At 44.2% G+C, this 20,417-nt stretch overlaps 1 protein-coding gene across 1 annotated transcript in view; it reads right to left on the reverse strand.

Moving 5' to 3' along the window:
• LPCAT4 (lysophosphatidylcholine acyltransferase 4) overlaps positions 1–20,417 on the reverse strand; it is a 536,940-nt gene that overhangs the window by 141,897 nt on the left and 374,626 nt on the right. The window contains exon 9 of the mRNA XM_069238305.1: positions 3,147–3,229. Within this exon, the coding sequence (XP_069094406.1) occupies positions 3,147–3,229 (83 nt within the window). The remainder of the gene's footprint in view (positions 1–3,146; positions 3,230–20,417) is intronic.

Consider the following 20,417-nt stretch of genomic DNA (forward strand, 5'->3'; position numbering starts at 1 on the left):
GTGTTGCTCCTACCTAAATGCATTGGGAGAAGATCCAAATAACGATAAAGGACTGCCAACCACCTCCTGAGTTTTTGTAGTTTCGGTTTTCATCTAGGTAACTCACTGGGAGTTGCAACTTTCAGGCACATTAGTCTCGGAGGTCAAGGAGAAGTCTGCACTGTTCATCAGGGAATTCAACTTTTTGTAATTTTACTCTGGGAGGTTAAACCCACCCATATTAGAGACTGTAACGCTATGCAGTTTTCTAAATGCACACTAAGAAATATGATGCATGGATCACTTTAGTAGTATGTGTTACTCTTAGGCCTATATATATTAGGTCTCTTGTTTGCCAAATCTGAAGAACTGACCTTCATAAGAACCCACCAAAGAGAAAAGGCAGGGTGTATGAGAGTTCATGCTCAGGTCCAAAGTACCCCCACACTGATTAAAGTCGTTCAGCAGTTGTGCATACAGTTCACAAGTCAATAAATGCATGTTTTATTAGCAAGCAGCGACATAAAATGATTGGTGTCATCAATGTGGAGAGTTCATACACTATTATATATATTTATTTCCCTTATTTCATCATAGGCTTATAGTTGCTTTTTTCTATGGAGGTCTTCAACCTTCAAGAAGGTTTGACCTGAATGAATAAGCTGCACTTGTAGGTCAGGAATGTCCCTTGTTCAGCACCCCTGCCCAAAATTCCTGGTGGCATGTTTTATACCTTTTTCTTGATTTTTCACCCCAGAACACAGAGTATCATGCTTGTACACTCTGTGCCTGTTGCATGCTCTGAGAAACAGAATGGGGCTCTGTGGTATGGAGGGAGACTTCAAGTGCGCCCTCGCTTTGTGAACAGTAGTTGCTGCCCTCTCGCTCGGTTGAGAAATACTAGCAAAGGTGACAGAAATTGATTTCAGCAGTATGAGCAGGACTTTTCTTGTTACCTGCATGGAGAGAGTGGTTCCACTGACCTTTCCCATTAAAAAGTGTGTTGCTAATCCCTTTCACGCAGTCTGTCACCCCAACCATGAGAAGCATGGGTGCAGCAAGTATGTTTGCTGTGTGTTTGTGTGACAGTGCAACCATGTTTTCTGTGGACTGTGTGACATCAAGGACAGCGGAATCCATTTAACTTCCATTTTTTAACAGTGGATCACTAAAGAGAGAGTCTGACGTAGATGAACGTGAATTGCAGGTAGTACCAAGAACATTCGTGAAAGGCTTTTGAAGTAGGCCAGACTTCTGTGAAGGAAAGGATACAGCCCTTTTGAGGACAGTCTGACCCGGACCTGCTCCATTCTTCCCCATAGGTGTGCACAGTGGCCTCTGCACATTTATTTCTGAGCCGTGAAACCAGCTGAAAAGCTTGCTGGTGCACACAGATCAGTATGACCAAGTACCGAATGTGAAACATTAAGCCATGATCTAAACACTTGCTTGCAGTACAAACTTTTATAACTAAAAGGGACCTAGACAGGGCGACTTTTAAGATTGAAAATTAAGATGGAGGGTGCAAAGCCTGTCCCTAAGCAAAGCATAGCCCTAGGACTATGGACTCACAGGTGCAAAAAGGCAGATTATGCAACAAGCATAAAACATTGAAGGAGGTGGGATCTGCTAACCAGAGGGTGTGGCTAATAGAGAACCCAGTGGGGAATAACTGCTATCACTAGCCACCGACTTTATTTGCCCCCAAAACATTGTGTACATTCCTAAATTTGTTCATTCGATGTATAGTATATTACTTTGAATAAGTAGTTTCCATTTCTAAAGATAAAACACTGGTTAGACATTGATTTATGGTGTTCTATTATTGCTATCTTTCCTGAGTAAGCATTGGACATTCTAGTTCGCTACCCTGAGGATCAAGGACTAAACAAGTGTATACTTGATGCTAACGTTTGGGTCAATTAATTAGTTAGGCCCCAGGACACAAATGGTGTTACTAACAGCATGCCCTAGAACCCCTGCACTAGTTCCTGATTCAAGCTAGTAGAGACTTACAACACAGATCACTCAATGAGTGACCCAAATCAATAAGGAGACCACATGCCTACTTGTGCAGTTATGTAAACTTACTTTTCCATAAGAAAGACTGACCAGCCACGAGCAACAGCAATAAGTATTCATAAGGAAAGGTGTTTTAAAACAGTAGTCATGATCTCACTTTACCTTGTTAACAGGTTAACACTGCACGACCCAGATACCATTTATACCAGGATTAAGCCAACCAAGAGTGATTCCAGATCATAAGCTTTCTGCTGATCAGCCACTGAGGTCCCACTTCACGAGCCTGAGAAAGCCTGTTCAAATTTTTCTGTGTTTTTGTAGGTTTACTTACTGGCAGTATGTGTCAATGGGTGCAATCAACTACTCAATCATTTGCCTTTTTTACACTGTTCTCTTAATATCCATATCGAAGCTGGTGTAAATTGTAGTTCTGAGTTAGAGATAGATTATTTCAAAGTGGAATCCATGAGTGTTATTAGCTACTAATATATGCACTTGCACAGAGCTCTAAAACAGATTCTTTCTAAAAGGGTAAGTCTGTGAAATTTGCTGTTGGTCAAACTGAAGAATGATGGTCCACATGTAGCTACAACAACCTAGCAAAAATTATTAACTTACCAATCATTGACCATTATGTGGGGCAACAAAGAGGTCTTTTGTCAGCAATGCCATTTACTATGTGACATTACCCATCAATGCAGAGCATGTTGTGTTAGTTCTTCACTGAGGCTTATTCCAACATTTATGACAGATTGGTTGGTATCATAAGTTCTCCTAGGCTGGAAGACGAGGGCAGAGTATGGCGTTATCTTTGTACAAGGAAACTGTGGCCTAAAATCATGAGATCAGTTTTGTAACCATTTAATTTGGATAAACATTCTTCTTTCAGGTCTGTACATCTAGGGGTACTCGTTTAGCACTTTACAATTGCTAACTCTTTAGTTCTATACAGGATACCTTGTCAGAAGAAACAAAACTGAACAAGTTGGTGACACCACTACTCCACCTGCCTTCCAAGCCTGCATGACCTACAAACTAACATGCGTAATTGCTTCACACCAGTCTACACCACTGACCCTCTGTCTCCATGAGATTATGTTGCCTGCTCAGAGAGAATGAGTACACAGAGTAGGGAAGGCACTCACGTGGACATAAGTTTCTGAATGTGACACGCGTACAGCATTGGGTCGTTCTGTTCTTCCTGAGTCGGATGGTAAACCGGCAGGAACTATTCCATTAAAAAAAAAAAAAGTTATTTTAGGAGAAAGGTATACAAGAATCAGTGCTCAGACTGACAGACACAGAGGGTACTGTTGGTTAAGTCGTATGGCAGGAGAGATGTCAAACTATGGAATGCTGTAGCATTGGTCTGAGGGAAATGAAGGAGGATCAGGAAAACAAGAGTATCCAAAATATTGATAACAGAACGACTATGAACAATGTAAGGGCCATTGGTTTTTTTTTTAGACACCAATCCCAACACAGAATGCTAGTACATGATGATTTAGCTGGGACAAAACTGTGACATTATTTGATTTTTGTTGTTCCTCTCAGATATGGATTACAATATTGAACAGATAAAATTCAGTGAAATTAAACATCTGACACAATTAGCAACTGGCATAAAATACATGCTAAGACTGCCCTACTTTTAAGACATCCGTCAATAATCTTATTACATAAAAAATTAAGAAATCACTATCCTGAGAATACAAAATAACGTATTGCAGTACCTCTGTAACGTTAGCAAATTTTCCATTATCTTTATATTGCCACCAAAAGTAAATGCCACTAGACTTTTTACAAATGCATGAGCAACAAAGATTAAGCACATAGTTTTTCCAAAATGTTGACGGACAGAAGATCATGAGGGATACTATACACTGAGCTTGTAAAACATTTTTGCGATTTCAAGACACACTGGGATCCATCGCTCCAAAACAAAACTGGGTTTAAGGCCTCTATGTGGTCTTGGAATTTTAAGATGGTTTGCAGTCTCCTGCCTACAGAATAGCATGTAGCATCTTGTGGTTATCAAGGGTAAGAGGAACAATAAACATACACTGTGTAAACACAATGCACAAATTAAAAAAAATCAAATTCCACATGCAATTTAAACTGTATTTTTGGTATAACATGTGGTAAATGCTCAGGGGATAACATGCCTTACTTTGGCATCACTGCACTTCCTTTTAGTCTGGGAATCCAGGTTTCCATTACAGTCCAGAGTCTGATTCAGGTTGTTGCTATTAAGGGTTATTTAATTTGCAACTAAACTTAACCATTAAGGTAAACTGCAATCCAGCGATACTTGAAAGAGCTGGTACACAGAGTCTTAAAGCACATGGCTGATTAAATAAAACCATATTTAAGCATTTACGGAGTATATGTTGTCACACAGCTGAAAGATAATACGCAATCTAAACAAAGAGTACTTCATCCCTCGTCTGAGTTTGCCATAGGGACCAGTATGTGTGTGGGACAAGATGGTAGCTCCTCTGTGTAGCTGGCTATGTCCTTCACAAACAGAACAGTCTATGCACATGGTGAGCAAGAGCTAGGTCATCAGCCTATTCTCTTTCTAAAAATGAAACTCTCATATCCTCCATTTCTTGTGCTGCTGCCCTCTCCCATAACACGAGCAGGTGTGGGCTTGAGTTTGAACTCAATGATCACACAAAGGACCAGTTCAAAATATTTGACCAGTTCAAAATATTTGACCATTTTTTATGAGTACCGGGTGATAAAACTGCCCACGGGTCTAATGTTATTCAGTAATCTAGTTCTAGCACAAAAATCCCACTAACATTAGTGGCCACATCTCAGTCCTCAAGTACTAGCTTTTTCGGTTTTTGGTGCCCATCTTAGTTTCATCTGTTCTTTTATCTAGCTGCTAAAAATGGTCCTCTTGGACCAATTGGACAATTATATTTTAATGTGTAATACTGTATTTGTGTTTCAAAGACCCTCTACCTCATGTTAAAAGCCTTGACTACCCAATTAGATTGCACCAGTAATGGTAACATTGGACAGGAGAGGTAAGTAACAGTACCTACAAAGCATACTGCTGTTAAGGAAATGGCATCTCATCAATGCAATCACTGAAACCACAGACAGCAGCTGGGTGCTTGCTCACAGAAAGAGCTCATATTGGACTAGGAAGTTTACATTTATTTGTAAAATGTCACATGTTGTCGTGATTTGGTAGTTGTCAGTGGAAAAAAGGTTGCCATCACCAGTTCCCCCGTGATATGGGATGGGAGGTGGCAAAAACTAGTATTGGACATTATACTATTTTGTTTCAAATGTGAGTGAATATTTTACTTGAAATGAGGGCAAAGTACAGCTTTGCTGCTACTATGATCATGAATTTGTGAAAAGTTCCGATACCTACAGTGTGAACACTGGAAGTAGAACACAGAGATGTTGGAGTAAGTAGCCGTGACATTTGGATAATGTATTCTTCTCAGGAGTCACCGTTAAGTGTGTAAGAGCTCCTTGGGTACACAACTTTCCCAGTGTGAATAATCTCAGTCAGAGATCATCCTGAAATGAAGGACTATCTTGATGAATTTGACTGACAGGTGTTTCAGCTCTAACTCCTCCTTGAAAATCTATTTTTGACTTTTTAGGTGTGAACCTGGAGCAGATTTTCTAGGAAGCATTTGTATACAGCAGTTGTTTTGAAAGGGTAGAATATTTTGGATATGCACCTTGGCAGTAACTGATGTCTCCATGGCTGTTTTCATACTAGTTGGAGATTGAATACAGTGATCTTGTAGAAGATATATGCCTAAGCACCAAATTCCTGAATGGTGAATTATGCTTGTAAATTATCTGCCTTGATATGGAAGGTGTGTGGTCTAGCTTGCAAACACAGCTTACATGCCAAATTTCTGAATGGTGACATCATAAATGAAATGCACATTGAATGTGGTGTCAATCTCTACTCCGTAGATGGCAGACATTTTGCAGTTCACTTATGTGCAATACTGACGCTTTGGTGTTATTTGGAATGACATTAACAACAATGTGCGAGGAAGCTCTTTGATTTATTTCACCCAGAGGCAGTAGAACTCAGTGGGCAGAAAATGCCCGGCATAAAGCTTTGAAAATCGAGATTCTAAGCCAAAAATGACTAGAATGTCTTCAACCCTCTTTACACATCCAATTATCTGACAAATATGAGATTTCTCCATCAGGACAAAGTTAGAATAGAAAGTGCAGGGCCCAGAGATATGGCTTACAGGAGCCTGATAAAAAGAACTGAAAGCTCAAGAGCTGGGTGATATGGGCAAGTGGAACTACTGTATCTTAAAGGAGCTGTATTTCTTTCCAACTTTATATAGCTGCTATTCATTTACCACATTTACATTTGTATCTTATAAAAAAGACTTTGAAAATTATACTTCAAACCTGTGTTTCCAGTGAAAAGAAAAAATAAATTTAATTTAGTTAAACTGGCCCACAGCTAGTGAGACAGGTACATACATGCAATTTGTGATTTTACCTCGTGAAAGGTTGCTAAGTATGGTTCACGCTTTTCATAACAAAACAGTGGGGTTGGAGCTAGCCAAATAGAATGTGGTACACTTGACCTAAATATATAACTCAGTATGTTACAATGGCAAGTGGTCTTCCTGAAAGGAATGGATTGATTAACAGTCAATTTCAACTGGCCATCTCCAAAGGATATTATAATATTTCTTTTACATTTCAAGCATCTGAATTATTTTGGTTATGCATAATGTAAAGAGTTGAACTGTAGAAGTCAAGTTCTCGTTGCCTGGACAACCTTTGGCAGACTCACGTTTCTCCATTCTACACTGTCTTACCTTATACTTTATCTAAAACTGTATCTGGATAGGGCCAGGTACACAAACAACATTTCTCATAATTTTAGCTTGTTAGAATTTGAGTCAACACTATAATTATGACTAACTTGTAGTACCTCACACCCTAAGGTATACTTCCTTTCAGCATCAATCGATGAAAGTTAATTAAATGCATCACGCACTACAGCAGTCAGTGAAACATTAGGACTCTACTTATGATGAAGTTGATGGTGTAAACGTGGAGAAATATGATAATGGTAAGTCAGATTGCTGTTAATGAGAAACTGCTATATATATATATGCTTTGCACTTGCTAGAGACTTACCTTGTGTGCCACTCCACACAATTTGTCCTGTCCCGCCCTTTGCACAGCTAGAAGGGAGGAGAGAGCACCATCACCTTCAATGAAGTTGTATTATTGGCCAAAAAGGGTGAGTGCGTGACTATTGCTATCACCGAGCATTTGCTCATTCAATACGTAATAACAGAGTATATCTAAAACAAGTCAAGGGGTTTCATGGAGCGTAGTATCGATATTATAAAATTTTGAGGCCTGAGAAAATGCTCTTTACCAAAGTTTGCTTCAAAGAAGAAAGTCAGATACATTACTGTGTACTCAAATATTACAATGTAACTATCAGTATTTACTGCCATAACAGGCAAAAAATGCTTCAGCACACGTTTGTTTTTATAACAAAAGATTACCAACCACAAACCTCAGCATTCAAAACCATAACAATCTTTAGCAGCCAAACGAGTAGCATAAGTTCACTCACTTAAATAAAATCTAGCACCAACAGCAAAAGCGAGGCACACATCATAAAGTCTCAACATGCTACACAAAAAAATCAGTGCCTGCGACAAAACTGAAGTGTTTATTTTTAGTACTCAACATGAAACCTTCATGCCTACTGTATTGTATTGTAATCGTATTTATATAGCGCTTACTACCCCTGACGAGGCGTCGAAGCGCTTTTCGATGAGTAGCACGCTACTCCGGTACCCAACAAGAATTAGTGATGGATTAGTATAATTTAATAAGGAGTACAGTTTTAGTATTATTATGAGTTAATTTGAGTTGCAGATATGAGAGTTTGTTAGTTAGATTGACTGGAGTAATGGAGGGGTGGAGGAGGAAAGAAATCCAGAAGTGTTAATTGGGAGTTTATCCTTCATTTACTCAATCCAAAGGCTTGAGATGAATAATAGGGGAGCGGAGGGGAAAGAGGATGTGGAAGGGTTAGGGAGAGCATAGAAGTAGGGTGAGATGAATGCAGGAGAATTTAGTAGGGTTGTGTGGGAGGTCACAGAGGTAGAGTGAGGTTTGGTGAGTTAGATGTGGAGGTGGAGGGGAAGAGCTTAGGCAGAGATATTTAGGAGATGAAAGTGGTCGAAGGGATTTGGGATGAGTCCGAGTGAGAATGGAGGATAGTTTGATAGAGACATGACATAAGAGTGATGGGTAGATAAGTGTGATAAAAGAGAGCAGAAATTCATAGATATCAGGAGCCATGCAATGATCCACAAACATGCCAGGTACAGAAACAACATATACACATACATACACATATATATATTTATACACACACACACACACATGAATAAAACACACATATGCACATACAATACATAATTAGAATCATGGGTAAAAAATACTTAGTCAGATAGGTTTAAAAGAGTGTGTGTGTATTTTATTGTTATTGGTTTAGTTTCTGTAAAATGAGCATCGTGGCCTACCCAACCGGAGTATATTCTACGAGTATGTCAGTAAGCGTTACCTAGCATGTTTTATACTCCCCGTTTATATTGTACAGTAAGAGTACGTGATTGGCCACGGGGTAAAAACGTCTCCAGCAACCTTGTGTGCCTTTGGCAATGTGATTGTTACTAGTGCGTCTTTGTGGATATGTCCTCGTGCTTCTGAGCATCAACAACGCACCACCGGAATCGGCGGTAAACGCAGTGGGGTCGTTTGGAAAGCTGTCCATCATCGTGGTAAAAGGCGGGGAATTCCTTTACCTAATTTGAGGGTGGGCGGGGCGTGGTTCAGCGGGCGGAGCTTACAGGTGCTTTATAAAGGGAGAAACCTTCTACTCTGTGTCTCCAGCAGAGGAAGATAGAACCCGCGCGTCACAGTCAGATACAGATTACGCTCTAGTACATCATCAGTTCACCTCCAGGAGGGATACTAGATCTTTTTCTGCTATGGGATCTCTGAGCGCACAGCCTTGCTTTATCTTTGCCAAGCCCAAGAGTTAGGGTGGCTTGTCCTTTCCAGAAGCTGAGCTTCAACTGCGGCACCTGCTACGATTATATTTGTAGGTGCTTCTTTTGAGGTTCAGTCTCTGTAAAAATGAGCATCGTGGCCTACCCAACCGGAGTATTTTCTACGAGTATGTCATTAAGCGTAACCTAGCATGTTTTATACGCCCCGTTTATATTGTACACTAAGGGTACGTGATGGGCCACGGGGTAAACGTCTCCAGCAACCTTGTGTTCCTTTGGCAATATGATTGTTACTAGTGCGTCTTTGTGGAGATGTCCTCGTGCTTCTGAGCATCAACAACGCACCACCGGAATCGGCGGTAAACGCATTGGGGTCGTTTTGGAAAGCTGTCCATCATCCTGGTAAAAGGCGGGAGTTCCTTTACCTACTTCGAGGGTGGACGGGGCGTGGCTCAGCGGGCGGAGCTTACAGGTGCTTTATAAAGGGAGAACCTACTACAAAAACGATTTTGTGTTTATATTGTACACTAGGGGTACGTGATGGGCCACGGGGTAAAACGTCTCCAGCAACCTTGTGTGCCTTTGGCAATGTTATTGTTACTAGTGCGTCTTTGTGGAGATGTCCTCCTGCTTCTGCGCATCAACAACGCACCACTTGAATCGGCGGTAAAACGCAGTGGGGTCATTTTGGAAAGCTGTCCATCATCCTGGTAAAAGGCGGGAATTCCTTTACCTACTTCGAGTGTGGACGGGGAGTGGTTCAAGCGGGCGGAGCTTACAGGTGCTTTATAAAGGGCGAACTTTCTACTCTGTGTCTCCAGCAGAGGAAGATAGAAACCAGCGCGTCACAGTCAGATACAGCTTATGCTCCAGTACATCATCAGTTCACCTCCAGGAAGGATTTTAGATTGTTTTCTGCTTTGGAATCTCTGAGCGCACAGCCTTGCTTTATCTTTGCCAAGCCCAAGACTTAGGGTGGCTTGTCCTTTCCAGCAGCTGAGCTTCAACTGGGGCACCTGCTACGTTTATATTTGTAAGTGCTTCCTGTTGAGGTTTAGTGTCTGTAAAATGAGCATCGTGGCCTACCCAACCGGAGTATTTTCTACGAGTATGTCAGTAAGCGTTACCTCTCATGTTTTATATGCCCCGTTTATATTGTACACTGAGGCTACGTGATGGACCAAGGGAGAAGCGACTCCAGCAACCTTGTGTGCCTTCGGCAACGTGATTGTTACTAGTGCGTCTTTGTGGATATGTGCTCCTGCGCATCAACAACGCACCACCGGAATCGGCAGTAAACGCAGTGGGCTCGTTTTGGAAAGCTGTCCATCATCCTGGTAAAAGGCGGGAATTCTTTTACCTACTACGAGTGTAGACGGGGCGTGGCTCAGCGGGCGGAGCTTACAGGTGCTTTATAAAGGGAGAAACCTTCAACTCTGTGTCTCCAGGAGAGGAAGATAGAAACCCGCGCGTCACAGTCAGATACAGATTACGCTTCAGTACATCATCAGTTCACCTCCAGGAAGGATTCTAGATTGTTTTCTGCTTTGGAATCTCTGAGCGCACAGCCTTGCTTTATCTTTGCCAAGCCCAGGAGTTAGGGTGGCTTGTCCTTTCCAGAAGCTGAGCTTCAACTGGGGCACCTGCTACGTTTATATTTGTAAGTGCTTCCTGTTGAGGTTTAGTGTCTGTAAAATGAGTATTGTGGCCTACCCAACCGGAGTATTTTCTACGAGTATGTCAGTAAGCGTTACCTAGCATGTTTTATACGCCCCGTTTATATAGTACAATTAAGGGTACGTGATGGGCCACGGGGTAAACGTCTCCAGCAACCTTGTGTGCCTTTGGCAATGTGATTGTTACTAGTGCGTCTTTGTGGAGCTGTCCTTGTGCTTCTGAGCATCAACAACGCACCACCGGAATCGGCGGTAAACGCATTGGGGTCGTTTTGGAAAGCTGTCCATCATCCTGGTAAAAAGGCGGGAATTCCTTTACCTACTTCGAGGGTGGACAGGGCGTGACTCAGCGGGCGGAGCTTACAGGTGCTTTATAAAGGGAGAAACCTTCTATTCTGTGTCTCCAGCAGAGGAAGATAGAACCCGCGCGTCTCAGTCCGATACAGATTACGCTCCAGTACATCAACAGTTCATCTCCAGGATGGATTCTAGATCTTTTCTGCTATGGGATCTCTGAGCGCACAGCCTTGCTTTAGTTTCCAAAGAAACTATAAATGAATAGAAATATACATATAATCTGAAAAAAATAATTATCCACATAGGCATATGCAGTTCGTAGTTGCTTGAAAAAGGTGGTTATGAAGGAAAGAGCCAACTCTTGAGTAGTTTCCTGAAAACAAGAAAGTTATCTGTGGCTCTTATAGTTGGGGGTAATGAATTCCATAGTTTGGCTGCTTGGACGGAGAAGGATGTACCACCTACAGTCTTTTTCTTGTATGGTGGTGTTCTAAGGCGGGGTGGCAGTCTTGAGCGGAGGGTTCTTTGTTTGGATGTACTTGGTAATTTTTTTTCTGATGAAAAGCGATCCTGTTCCATGTATAGCTTTGTGGGTGATACAAAGCAGCTTGAAAGTGCATCTTCTGGCAACGGGTAACCAGTGTAGTGCTCTCAAGGCAGGGGAGATGTGGGCTTGCGGCTTTATATGTAGTAGTAGCCTGGCTGCGGAATTCTGGATACGTTGTAGTTTTTTCATAACAGATAGAGATGATCCATGGTAGAGGCTATTGGCATAATCCAGTTTGGATAATACAAGTGAGATAGTAGCTTGCACCTTGTGTGGAAATCCGAGGTGAGGGAAAATGCGTCGTAAAGTCTTTAAGGTGATGAAGCTTGTGCGTGCTAATTTGTCTACTTGGGCATTCATAGTTAGTTTGGAATCCATGGTGATTCCTAGGTTTTTCACTTCCTTGGATGATTGAGGAGGTGGTCCGAGATCGTCAGGCCAGACGCACAGAGGGTCATAATGTTTCCAGTCACCTACTGTAGGAAAGTCCTCCTTTTTTTGCCTGATCACCCCCACACTTTTTGGATAGGTACTGGTGGTTACTGACTCTTGGCTGTGCCCTGGGTACTGCTTACCAGTCCCAGGGCCAGTGCTCTGTGTAAAATGGATGTGCAAATTAGGCTAATTATAATTGGCTAAGTTAACCTACCTATAAGACCCTAGTATATGGTAGGGCATGTAGGTTAAGGGACCACAGCATAGGTGGTGCACACCTAGGTGCACTGCTGAAGTGCCCAGTGTCATTTTAAAAGCAAGCCTGCCTTGCTGGCTGCTTTTAAATTAAAGTTATATGCAAATTCGACTTTGGAATTAAAAGTACTTGCAAAGTCTTAAACTACCTTATTTTTACATATAAGTCACCCCTAAGGTGTGCCCTATGTGCCCCTAGGGCTGGGTGCCATGTAACTATAAGCAGGGACTTTATAAAAATAGATTTATAAGCCCTGGTGAGGTAAAAACAGCCAAATTCGTTTTTCCCTCATTGAAGTAAATGGCCTTCATAGGCTAGAATGGGGAGACTTTATTTTTAATTTTAAAGTCTCCTTAAATGTTGCATACCAAGAATTTGGTATCAAATTAATTGTTGTAATAAATCCCACAACTTCCAGTTGTTGGATTTAATATAACTTGTTCAGGTAAAAAGTTTAGACTTTACCTAAAAAGTTGCCAATTTCAGCTCTGCATTGTTTTTGCTGCTGTGCTCTGATTGGCCAGCCTGCAGCAGCTTTTGCCAAGCTGCCTTGATGAGGTGTGAAGTGGCCTGGCTTCACACAAAGGAATGTGCTTGGGGGAGAGAATCTCCCCTCAGCAGATGGTGAGGCAGGAAGGGGGAGGGCTGCCAAACTGGTCTTCAAAGGCAGCGAAGGACATCTGGAGCACCCAGCAACACCCCCACATCCTGCAACCCCAGACAACTAGGTGCCCCCTTGATTAGATTAGGAGAGGGCAGGAGAGGAGTGTGTTTATGATTTTTAGCCACACCAGTGGGTGGGCTTAGCCAGATGTAACCTCCAAAAATCAGATTCAGCCATGTTGGATTTTTAGAGACTGTTGCCTTTTGGGATGGATTTTTGCCACACTTCCCAGGAAGTGGTCATCACAGGGGGACGACCCTGTACCTGATTGGAGGACCAGGACCCCCCTGCTTTTCACCCAGGAGCAAGGATAAAACTGGCAGACCTGCCCCCACACCTCAGATCCCCGCCATATTTCAAGAAGAAAAGAACTAAAGGAGAAGAAGGACTGCCCTGCTGGACCCCTGGCCTGCACCTGGAACCTGCACTCAGAAGGACTGCACCAGCTGCACACTTGGGCTTCACCACAAGAAGGACTTTGCCTGGCTTCAACTGGTTCAAGGAGGGACTCCCTGTTTGCTACAGGTGAAAAATTGCTATCCAGAGTCCCCCTGCACCAACTCCTGAAAAGTGACCAGCTGACCACTGTCCAGTGGCCAAAAAGGAGGTTGCACCAGGTGCATTCTGGGAGTTGAAGTCCGCACCCCCCAAGGACCATCACAGAACTTCTGGACCCTTGGGGTGAGCTGTGGACCCCAAAAGAACCTTAAAAGAACATCTGGGTGAAGCCCCAGAAGTTTGGAAAAGATTTGAGAATTTTTGAAAAAAAGCTCCAGAGAGGGGAAATTCTAGCCGGCTTGCCTCTACCGCGACCCGGCCTGACTTGGTGGTTCGTCCCGGTAAAGAAAAACCTCCGAAAAAGAGACTAAGTCCGAAGGTAAAAAGTTGACCGGGACCTCCCAGCCATCGTATCCGAGAAGGGCTCCACGGACGTCGGATCAAGATCCAGGTTTACCCCGGTCGAAGGATTTTCATCTCGAAAAAACGACTAAGTCCGAAAGTAAAAATCTCCACCGAGGAAACCCACATCGCGTATCCGGACAAGGGCTCCAGGAGGTCGGATTCAACTGGCAGGTTCGTCCCGGTGAAGAAAAACTTCAAAATAAAGACTAAGTCAGAAGGTAACTTTTTAACCGAGGCCTCCCGCGACTTGTAGCCGAGCAGGGCTCCATCGCGGTCGGCCTGAAACTTTGACTTTGCCCCGGTCGAGGTGCAACCAGATGACCCGATTGCCGCTTTTTGTTTCTAAGTGCTAGAAAAATAATAATTCTTTAAAAATTCATATCTCCGGTTCCCCTGAACCAATTTTAATTGTTTTTGTGTCATTTTAAAGATAAAAATATAAACTATTTTTATAAATTGGTTTTGGATTTTTAAACTGTTTCCTGTGTTTTATTTAATTACTGTTTTGTGATATTTGAATGCTTTACACACTGTCTCCTAAGTTAAGCCTTGACGCTCGTTGCCAAGCTACCAAGGGTTGAGCTGGGATTAATTTACTGAGACCTAACTGTACCTAGGTGGAGGTTAGTGGCTTGTTGCTACGTGTAGGTACCTACCTGCCCTTACCAATAACCCATTTTCCAACATTTTTGGTGGCAGCGGTGGGATCCTGTACTTGTGTTCGGTATCACGTTACAGTTTTAAATAAAACAAATTAAAAATCCTTTAAATTGTCTTAGTGCAAAAAAAATTTTTTTTAATTTTAATTTTTTTTTAATTATTATTATTATTAATATGGATTAATTTCAATTATTGAATTTTTGTAATTTTTCTAAATTCTTGTTTCCAATTTTTGCAAAAAGTTTTTGTTCACACAAAACTAGGGAAACATGGAGCTTGATCTGGCTAGCCTACCCACACTGACAGTAGTACAGCTTAGGGGGTTGTGTATTGAAAGAGGGTTGCCTGCAACCACTGATCTCAGGAAGCAAATCCTGATTAAATCCCTGACAGCATGGGCTGAGGCCCAAGAGCTAGGCACAGAGGAAGCTCCAGAGGAGGAAGAAAAAGGGGAGGATCCTAACTCTAACCTCTCAGGGGAGGGAAGACATCTGAGCCCAAGTGAGGATGAGGAAGAACGGTCCTCAGTAGATACAGTCACTAGGGGCAGACCCAAAGCTAGTAGTAGGAAGGGGGTCCTTTCAGGAGGAGAGAACCCATCCATCAGAGAAAGAGAGCTGGAGGCCCAGCTAGCATACATAGCTTTGGAAGCAGATAAGCTGGCCCTAGAAAAGAAAAAGTGGGCAAACAAAGAAAAAAGAGATGGTGGCAGCGATAAAGAAGCTGAGGTTTCCCTGGGTGGGGGTTTTTCCCCCAGATTACCCAAAGGGGTGGTTCCTGCCTATGTAGAGGGAGATGACATAGATAAGTGGCTGGGGGCCTTTGAGAGGGCCCTCCAGATGAGGAGAGTCAAGCCTCAGTACTGGGGTTCACTTCTTTGGGAGTTAGTTCCCAACTCTGGGAGGGATAGGCTCCTAACCATGAGTGGGGAAGATGCAGACTCATACCCCAGTATGAAGAGTTGCTTGACTAAAAAGTTTGGTCTGACCCCAGAGCAGTATAGGCTCAAGTTTAGGGACACCCAAAAGACAAGCACCCAGTCCTGGGTGGACTTTGTGGACATTTCAGTAAAGGCACTGGAGGGCTGGATACAGGGCAACAGGGTAAGTACCTTTGAGGGGCTGTACAATTTGATTATGAGGGAGCACCTTCTAACTAATTGTGTCCAAGAGAAGCTCCGCCAGTATCTAGTTGACTCTAGGTTGACCAACCCCAGAGAGCTGGGGGAGGCAGCAGATGACTGGTTAAGAACTAGGGTTAACCAGAAACCCCCAGGGGGTGATCAGAAAAAGGGAGGACATGGTTCTTCTCAGGGGAAGAACCAGGGGAAAGATGATAAAAAGCCCAAAGAGTCCTCACAAGAGTCTCCAAAAACTTCTCAGGGAGGGGGAGCCCCGAGCCAATTCACTTTTAAAGGGAAAGGGTATCAGGGAAAGAATTATGATCCTGCTAAAGCAGGAAGGTTTCAGGAGCTTGCTAAGGCCAGCAAGTGTTTTGATTGTCATCAACCTGGACATAAAAGAGGAGATGCTATCTGCTCCAAGAAGCCCCCCACTGGTGGGCAATCCCAGGGGATTGCTAGTGTAGGGTTGGGGGTGGAAGTTGGCCCAGGGGTGGAATCAGGGTACACAGAGGTCACCTTAGTATCTGTGGGTGGGGTGGACATTGCAACTATGGCCACCTTACCTCCCATCATGGAGAGGTATAGGCAGAGGCCTAAAGTCAATGGGACTGAAGTGGAAGCTCTGAGAGATACAGGAGCCAGTGTGACAATGGTCACAGAAAAGCTGGTTTCTCCAGAGCAGGTCTTACCTGGTGTCTTCCACCAGGTGACTTATGCAGATAGCAGAACCAAACTCCATCCCATGGCTATGGTGAGTCTGGAATGGGGAGGTGTGACTGGCCCTAAAAAGGTAGCTGTAGCTCCTGCCCTCCCAGTAGAGTGTCTGCTGGGAAATGATCTTGAAGCATCTGAATGGTCAGAAGTGGAGAGAAGGGTCCATGCACAGATGCTGGACCTCCCTGAATGGGTGTGTGCTGTGACCAGGTCACAGGCAGCACAACAGGGAAATGCTGGACACTTGGACCCTGGAACAATGGGCCAAGCCTCCAAGAAAAAGAGAAAGGGCACTTGGTCTGGATTGCCAGCCCCAACAAGTACAGAGGGTCAGGAAGAATCCAACCCTGAGGGGGAGGATCTGAACTCTGAGGGAGGGACACTTTCCCTGCAAACTATGCCTGATTTGGCAGAACTGCAAGGGGCAGGTGGGCCCACCAGAGAAGATTTGTGCCAGGGACAAAGAGAGTGTCCCACTCTTGAGGGCCTGAGGCAGACTGCTGCCAGGCAAGAACAAGGGGATACCAGTGGGACCCACAAGGTTTACTGGGAGGATGGAGTTCTCTACACTGAGGCAAGGGCCCTCAAACCAGGGGCTACTAGGAGAGTAGTGGTCCCCCAGAAGTATAGAGAATTCCTCCTTACCTTAAGCCATGATATCCCCTTAGCTGGACATTTGGGACAGACCAAGACCTGGAACAGGCTGGTCAACCATTTTTATTGGCCCCAAATGTCAGAAAAAGTCAGGGAGTTTTGCAGCTCCTGTGTCACCTGTCAAGCCAGTGGCAAGACAGGAGGCAAACCAAAGGCTCCCCTGATACCACTGCCAGTGGTTGGGACTCCCTTTGAGCGGGTGGGGATTGACATTGTTGGTCCCCTAGACCCACCAACTGCTTCAGGTAACAGGTACATTGTGGTGGTAGTGGACCATGCCACCAGGTACCCTGAGGCAATATCCCTCCGAACAGTCACTGCTCCCACAGTGGCTAGGGCCCTACTTGGTGTGTTCACCAGAGTGGGATTCCCAAAGGAGGTGGTCTCAGATAGGGGCACAAACTTTAATCAGCCTATCTGAAAGCCATGTGGGATGAGTGTGGTGTTACTTATAAGTTCACCACCCCCTACCACCCACAGACCAATGGTCTGGTGGAAAGATTTAATAAGACCCTGAAGGGCATGATCATGGGTTTGTCTGACAAACTCAGGAGGAGATGGGATGTCCTCCTCCCTTGCCTGCTGTTTGCCTACAGAGAGGTGCCACAGAAGGGGGTTGGATTAAGCCCCTTTGAGTTACTGTTTGGGCACCCTGTAAGAGGCCCATTGTGCTTGGTGAGAGAGTCTTGGGAAAAGCCTCTCAAAGAATCCAAGGAGAATGTGCTAGATTATGTGCTAGGCCTGCGGTCACGCATGGCTGAGTATATGAAGAAGGCAAGCAGAAACCTGGAAGCCAGCCAGGAGCTCATGAAGCTCTGGCATGATCAAAAGGCTACCATGCCTGAGTATCACCCAGGACAGCTGGTGTGGGTTTTGGAGCCTATGGCTCCTAGGGCACTTCAGGCCAAATGGACTGGGCCCTATCCAATTCTAGAGAAAAAAGGTGAGGTCACCTACTTGGTGGACCTTGGCACCCCCAGGAATCCTCACAGGATCCTGCATGTAAACAGGATGAAACCCCACCAGGACAGGGCAGACATGACCATGCTAATGGTCACTGATGAAGGGAAAGAGGAGGAGGGTGAACCTCTGCCAGACCTCCTGTCCTCAAAGGCAAAAGATGGGTCAGTGGAGGGAGTGGTACTCTCTCCCAAATTGACAGATCAGCAACAAAAAGACTGTAAGCAAGTTTTGGGACAGTTTGCTCGTCTGTTCTCCCTGACCCCAGGACTCACCAATTGGTGTGTCCATGATGTTGACACTGGTGACAGCTTGCCTGTCAAGAACAAGCTGTACAGGCTGTCTGACCAGGTCAAGGCCAACATCAAAGCTGAAGTGGCTAAGATGTTGGACCTCAAGGTAATTGAGCCCTCTGATAGTCCTTGGTCCAGTCCAGTGGTACTGGTGCCCAAAGCTAATCCCCAAGGTGGGAAGAAAGAATTGAGATTCTGTGTGGACTACAGAGGTCTAAACGCAGTCACTAGGACTGATGCTCACCCCATACCTAGAGCTGATGAGCTCATTGACAGGTTGGGGTCTGCCAAATTCCTGAGCACATTTGATCTGACCTCAGGATATTGGCAGATTGCCTTAAGTCCAAGAGCTAAGGAGAGGTCAGCATTTTCCACACCAGAGGGCCACTTTCAGTTCAAGGTGATGCCCTTTGGCATGAAAAATGCTCCTGCCACCTTCCAAAGGTTGGTGAACAGAGTCCTATCTGGGTTGGAATCTTTCAGTGCAGCTTATCTGGATGATATAGCTGTATTTAGTTCCACCTGGAGGGACCACCTGGTCCACCTGAAGGAAGTGCTTCAGGCCCTGCTTCAAGCAGGCCTGACTATCAAGGCAAGCAAGTGCCAGATAGGGCAAAGCTCTGTTGTGTACCTGGGCCACCTTGTTGGTGGAGGCCATGTACAACCTCTCCAGCCCAAGATCCAGACTATTCTGGATTGGGAGGCTCCAAAAACCCAGACTCAGGTCAGGGCCTTTCTTGGCCTGACCGGGTACTACAGAAGGTTTGTTCAGAATTTTGGGACCATAGTGGCCCCTCTGACTGAGGTTACCTCCAAGAAACAGCCCAAGAAGGTCATTTGGACCCCAGAGTGTCAGAAAGCTTTTGACACCCTAAAACAGGCTAGGTGTTCAGAACCAGTGTTACTGGCCCCTGACTATAGCAAGGAGTTTGTAGTGCAAACAGATGCTTCAGAGGAAGGGATTGGGGCAGTGTTAGCACAAGTTAATGAAGAGGGCCATGATCACCCAGTTGCCTTCATCAGCAGGCGACTACTCCCCAGAGAGAAAAAATGGAGTGCCATTGAGAGGGAGGCCTTTGCTGTGGTCTGGTCCCTGAAGAAGTTGAGGCCTTACTTGTTTGGCACTCACTTCCGTGTAAAAACTGACCACAGACCTCTCAGGTGGTTGATGCAGATGAGGGGGGAGAACCCAAAACTGTTAAGGTGGTCCATTTCCCTACAGGGGATGGACTTCACAGTGGAGCACAGACCTGGGACTGCTCATGCCAATGCAGATGGCCTTTCCAGGTTTTTCCACTTAGCTGATGAGGACTACCAGGGTGTAGGTTAGTACCCATCACCTTTCATCTGGGGGGGGGGGGGGCAGTGTAGGAAAGTCCTCCTTTTTTTGCCTGATCACCCCCACACTTTTTGGATAGGTACTGGTGGTTACTGACTCTTGGCTGTGCCCTGGGTACTGCTTACCAGTCCCAGGGCCAGTGCTCTGTGTAAAATGGATATGCAAATTAGGCTAATTATAATTGGCTAAGTTAACCTACCTATAAGTCCCTAGTATATGGTAGGGCATGTAGGTTAAGGGACCACAGCATAGGTGGTGCACACCTAGGTGCACTGCTGAAGTGCCCAGTGTCATTTTAAAAGCAAGCCTGCCTTGCTGGCTGCTTTTAAATTAAAGTTATATGCAAATTCGACTTTGGAATTAAAAGTACTTCCAAAGTCTTAAACTACCTTATTTTTACATATAAGTCACCCCTAAGGTGTGCCCTATGTGCCCCTAGGGCTGGGTGCCATGTAACTATAAGCAGGGACTTTATAAAAATAGATTTATAAGCCCTGGTGAGGTAAAAACAGCCAAATTCGTTTTTCCCTCATTGAAGTAAATGGCCTTCATAGGCTAGAATGGGGAGACTTAATTTTAAATTTTAAAGTCTCCTTAATTGTTGCATACCACGAATTTGGTATCAAATTAATTGTTGTAATAAATCCCACAACTTCCAGTTGTTGGATTTAATATAACTTGTTCAGGTAAAAAGTTTAGACTTTACCTAAAAAGTTGCCAATTTCAGCTCTGCATTGTTTTTGCTGCTGTGCTCTGATTGGCCAGCCTGCAGCAGCTTTTGCCAAGCTGCCTTGATGAGGTGTGAAGTGGCCTGGCTTCACACAAAGGAATGTG

Source organism: Pleurodeles waltl, chromosome 6, assembly GCF_031143425.1.
Source record: "Pleurodeles waltl isolate 20211129_DDA chromosome 6, aPleWal1.hap1.20221129, whole genome shotgun sequence".
Taxonomy (NCBI): domain Eukaryota; kingdom Metazoa; phylum Chordata; class Amphibia; order Caudata; family Salamandridae; genus Pleurodeles; species Pleurodeles waltl.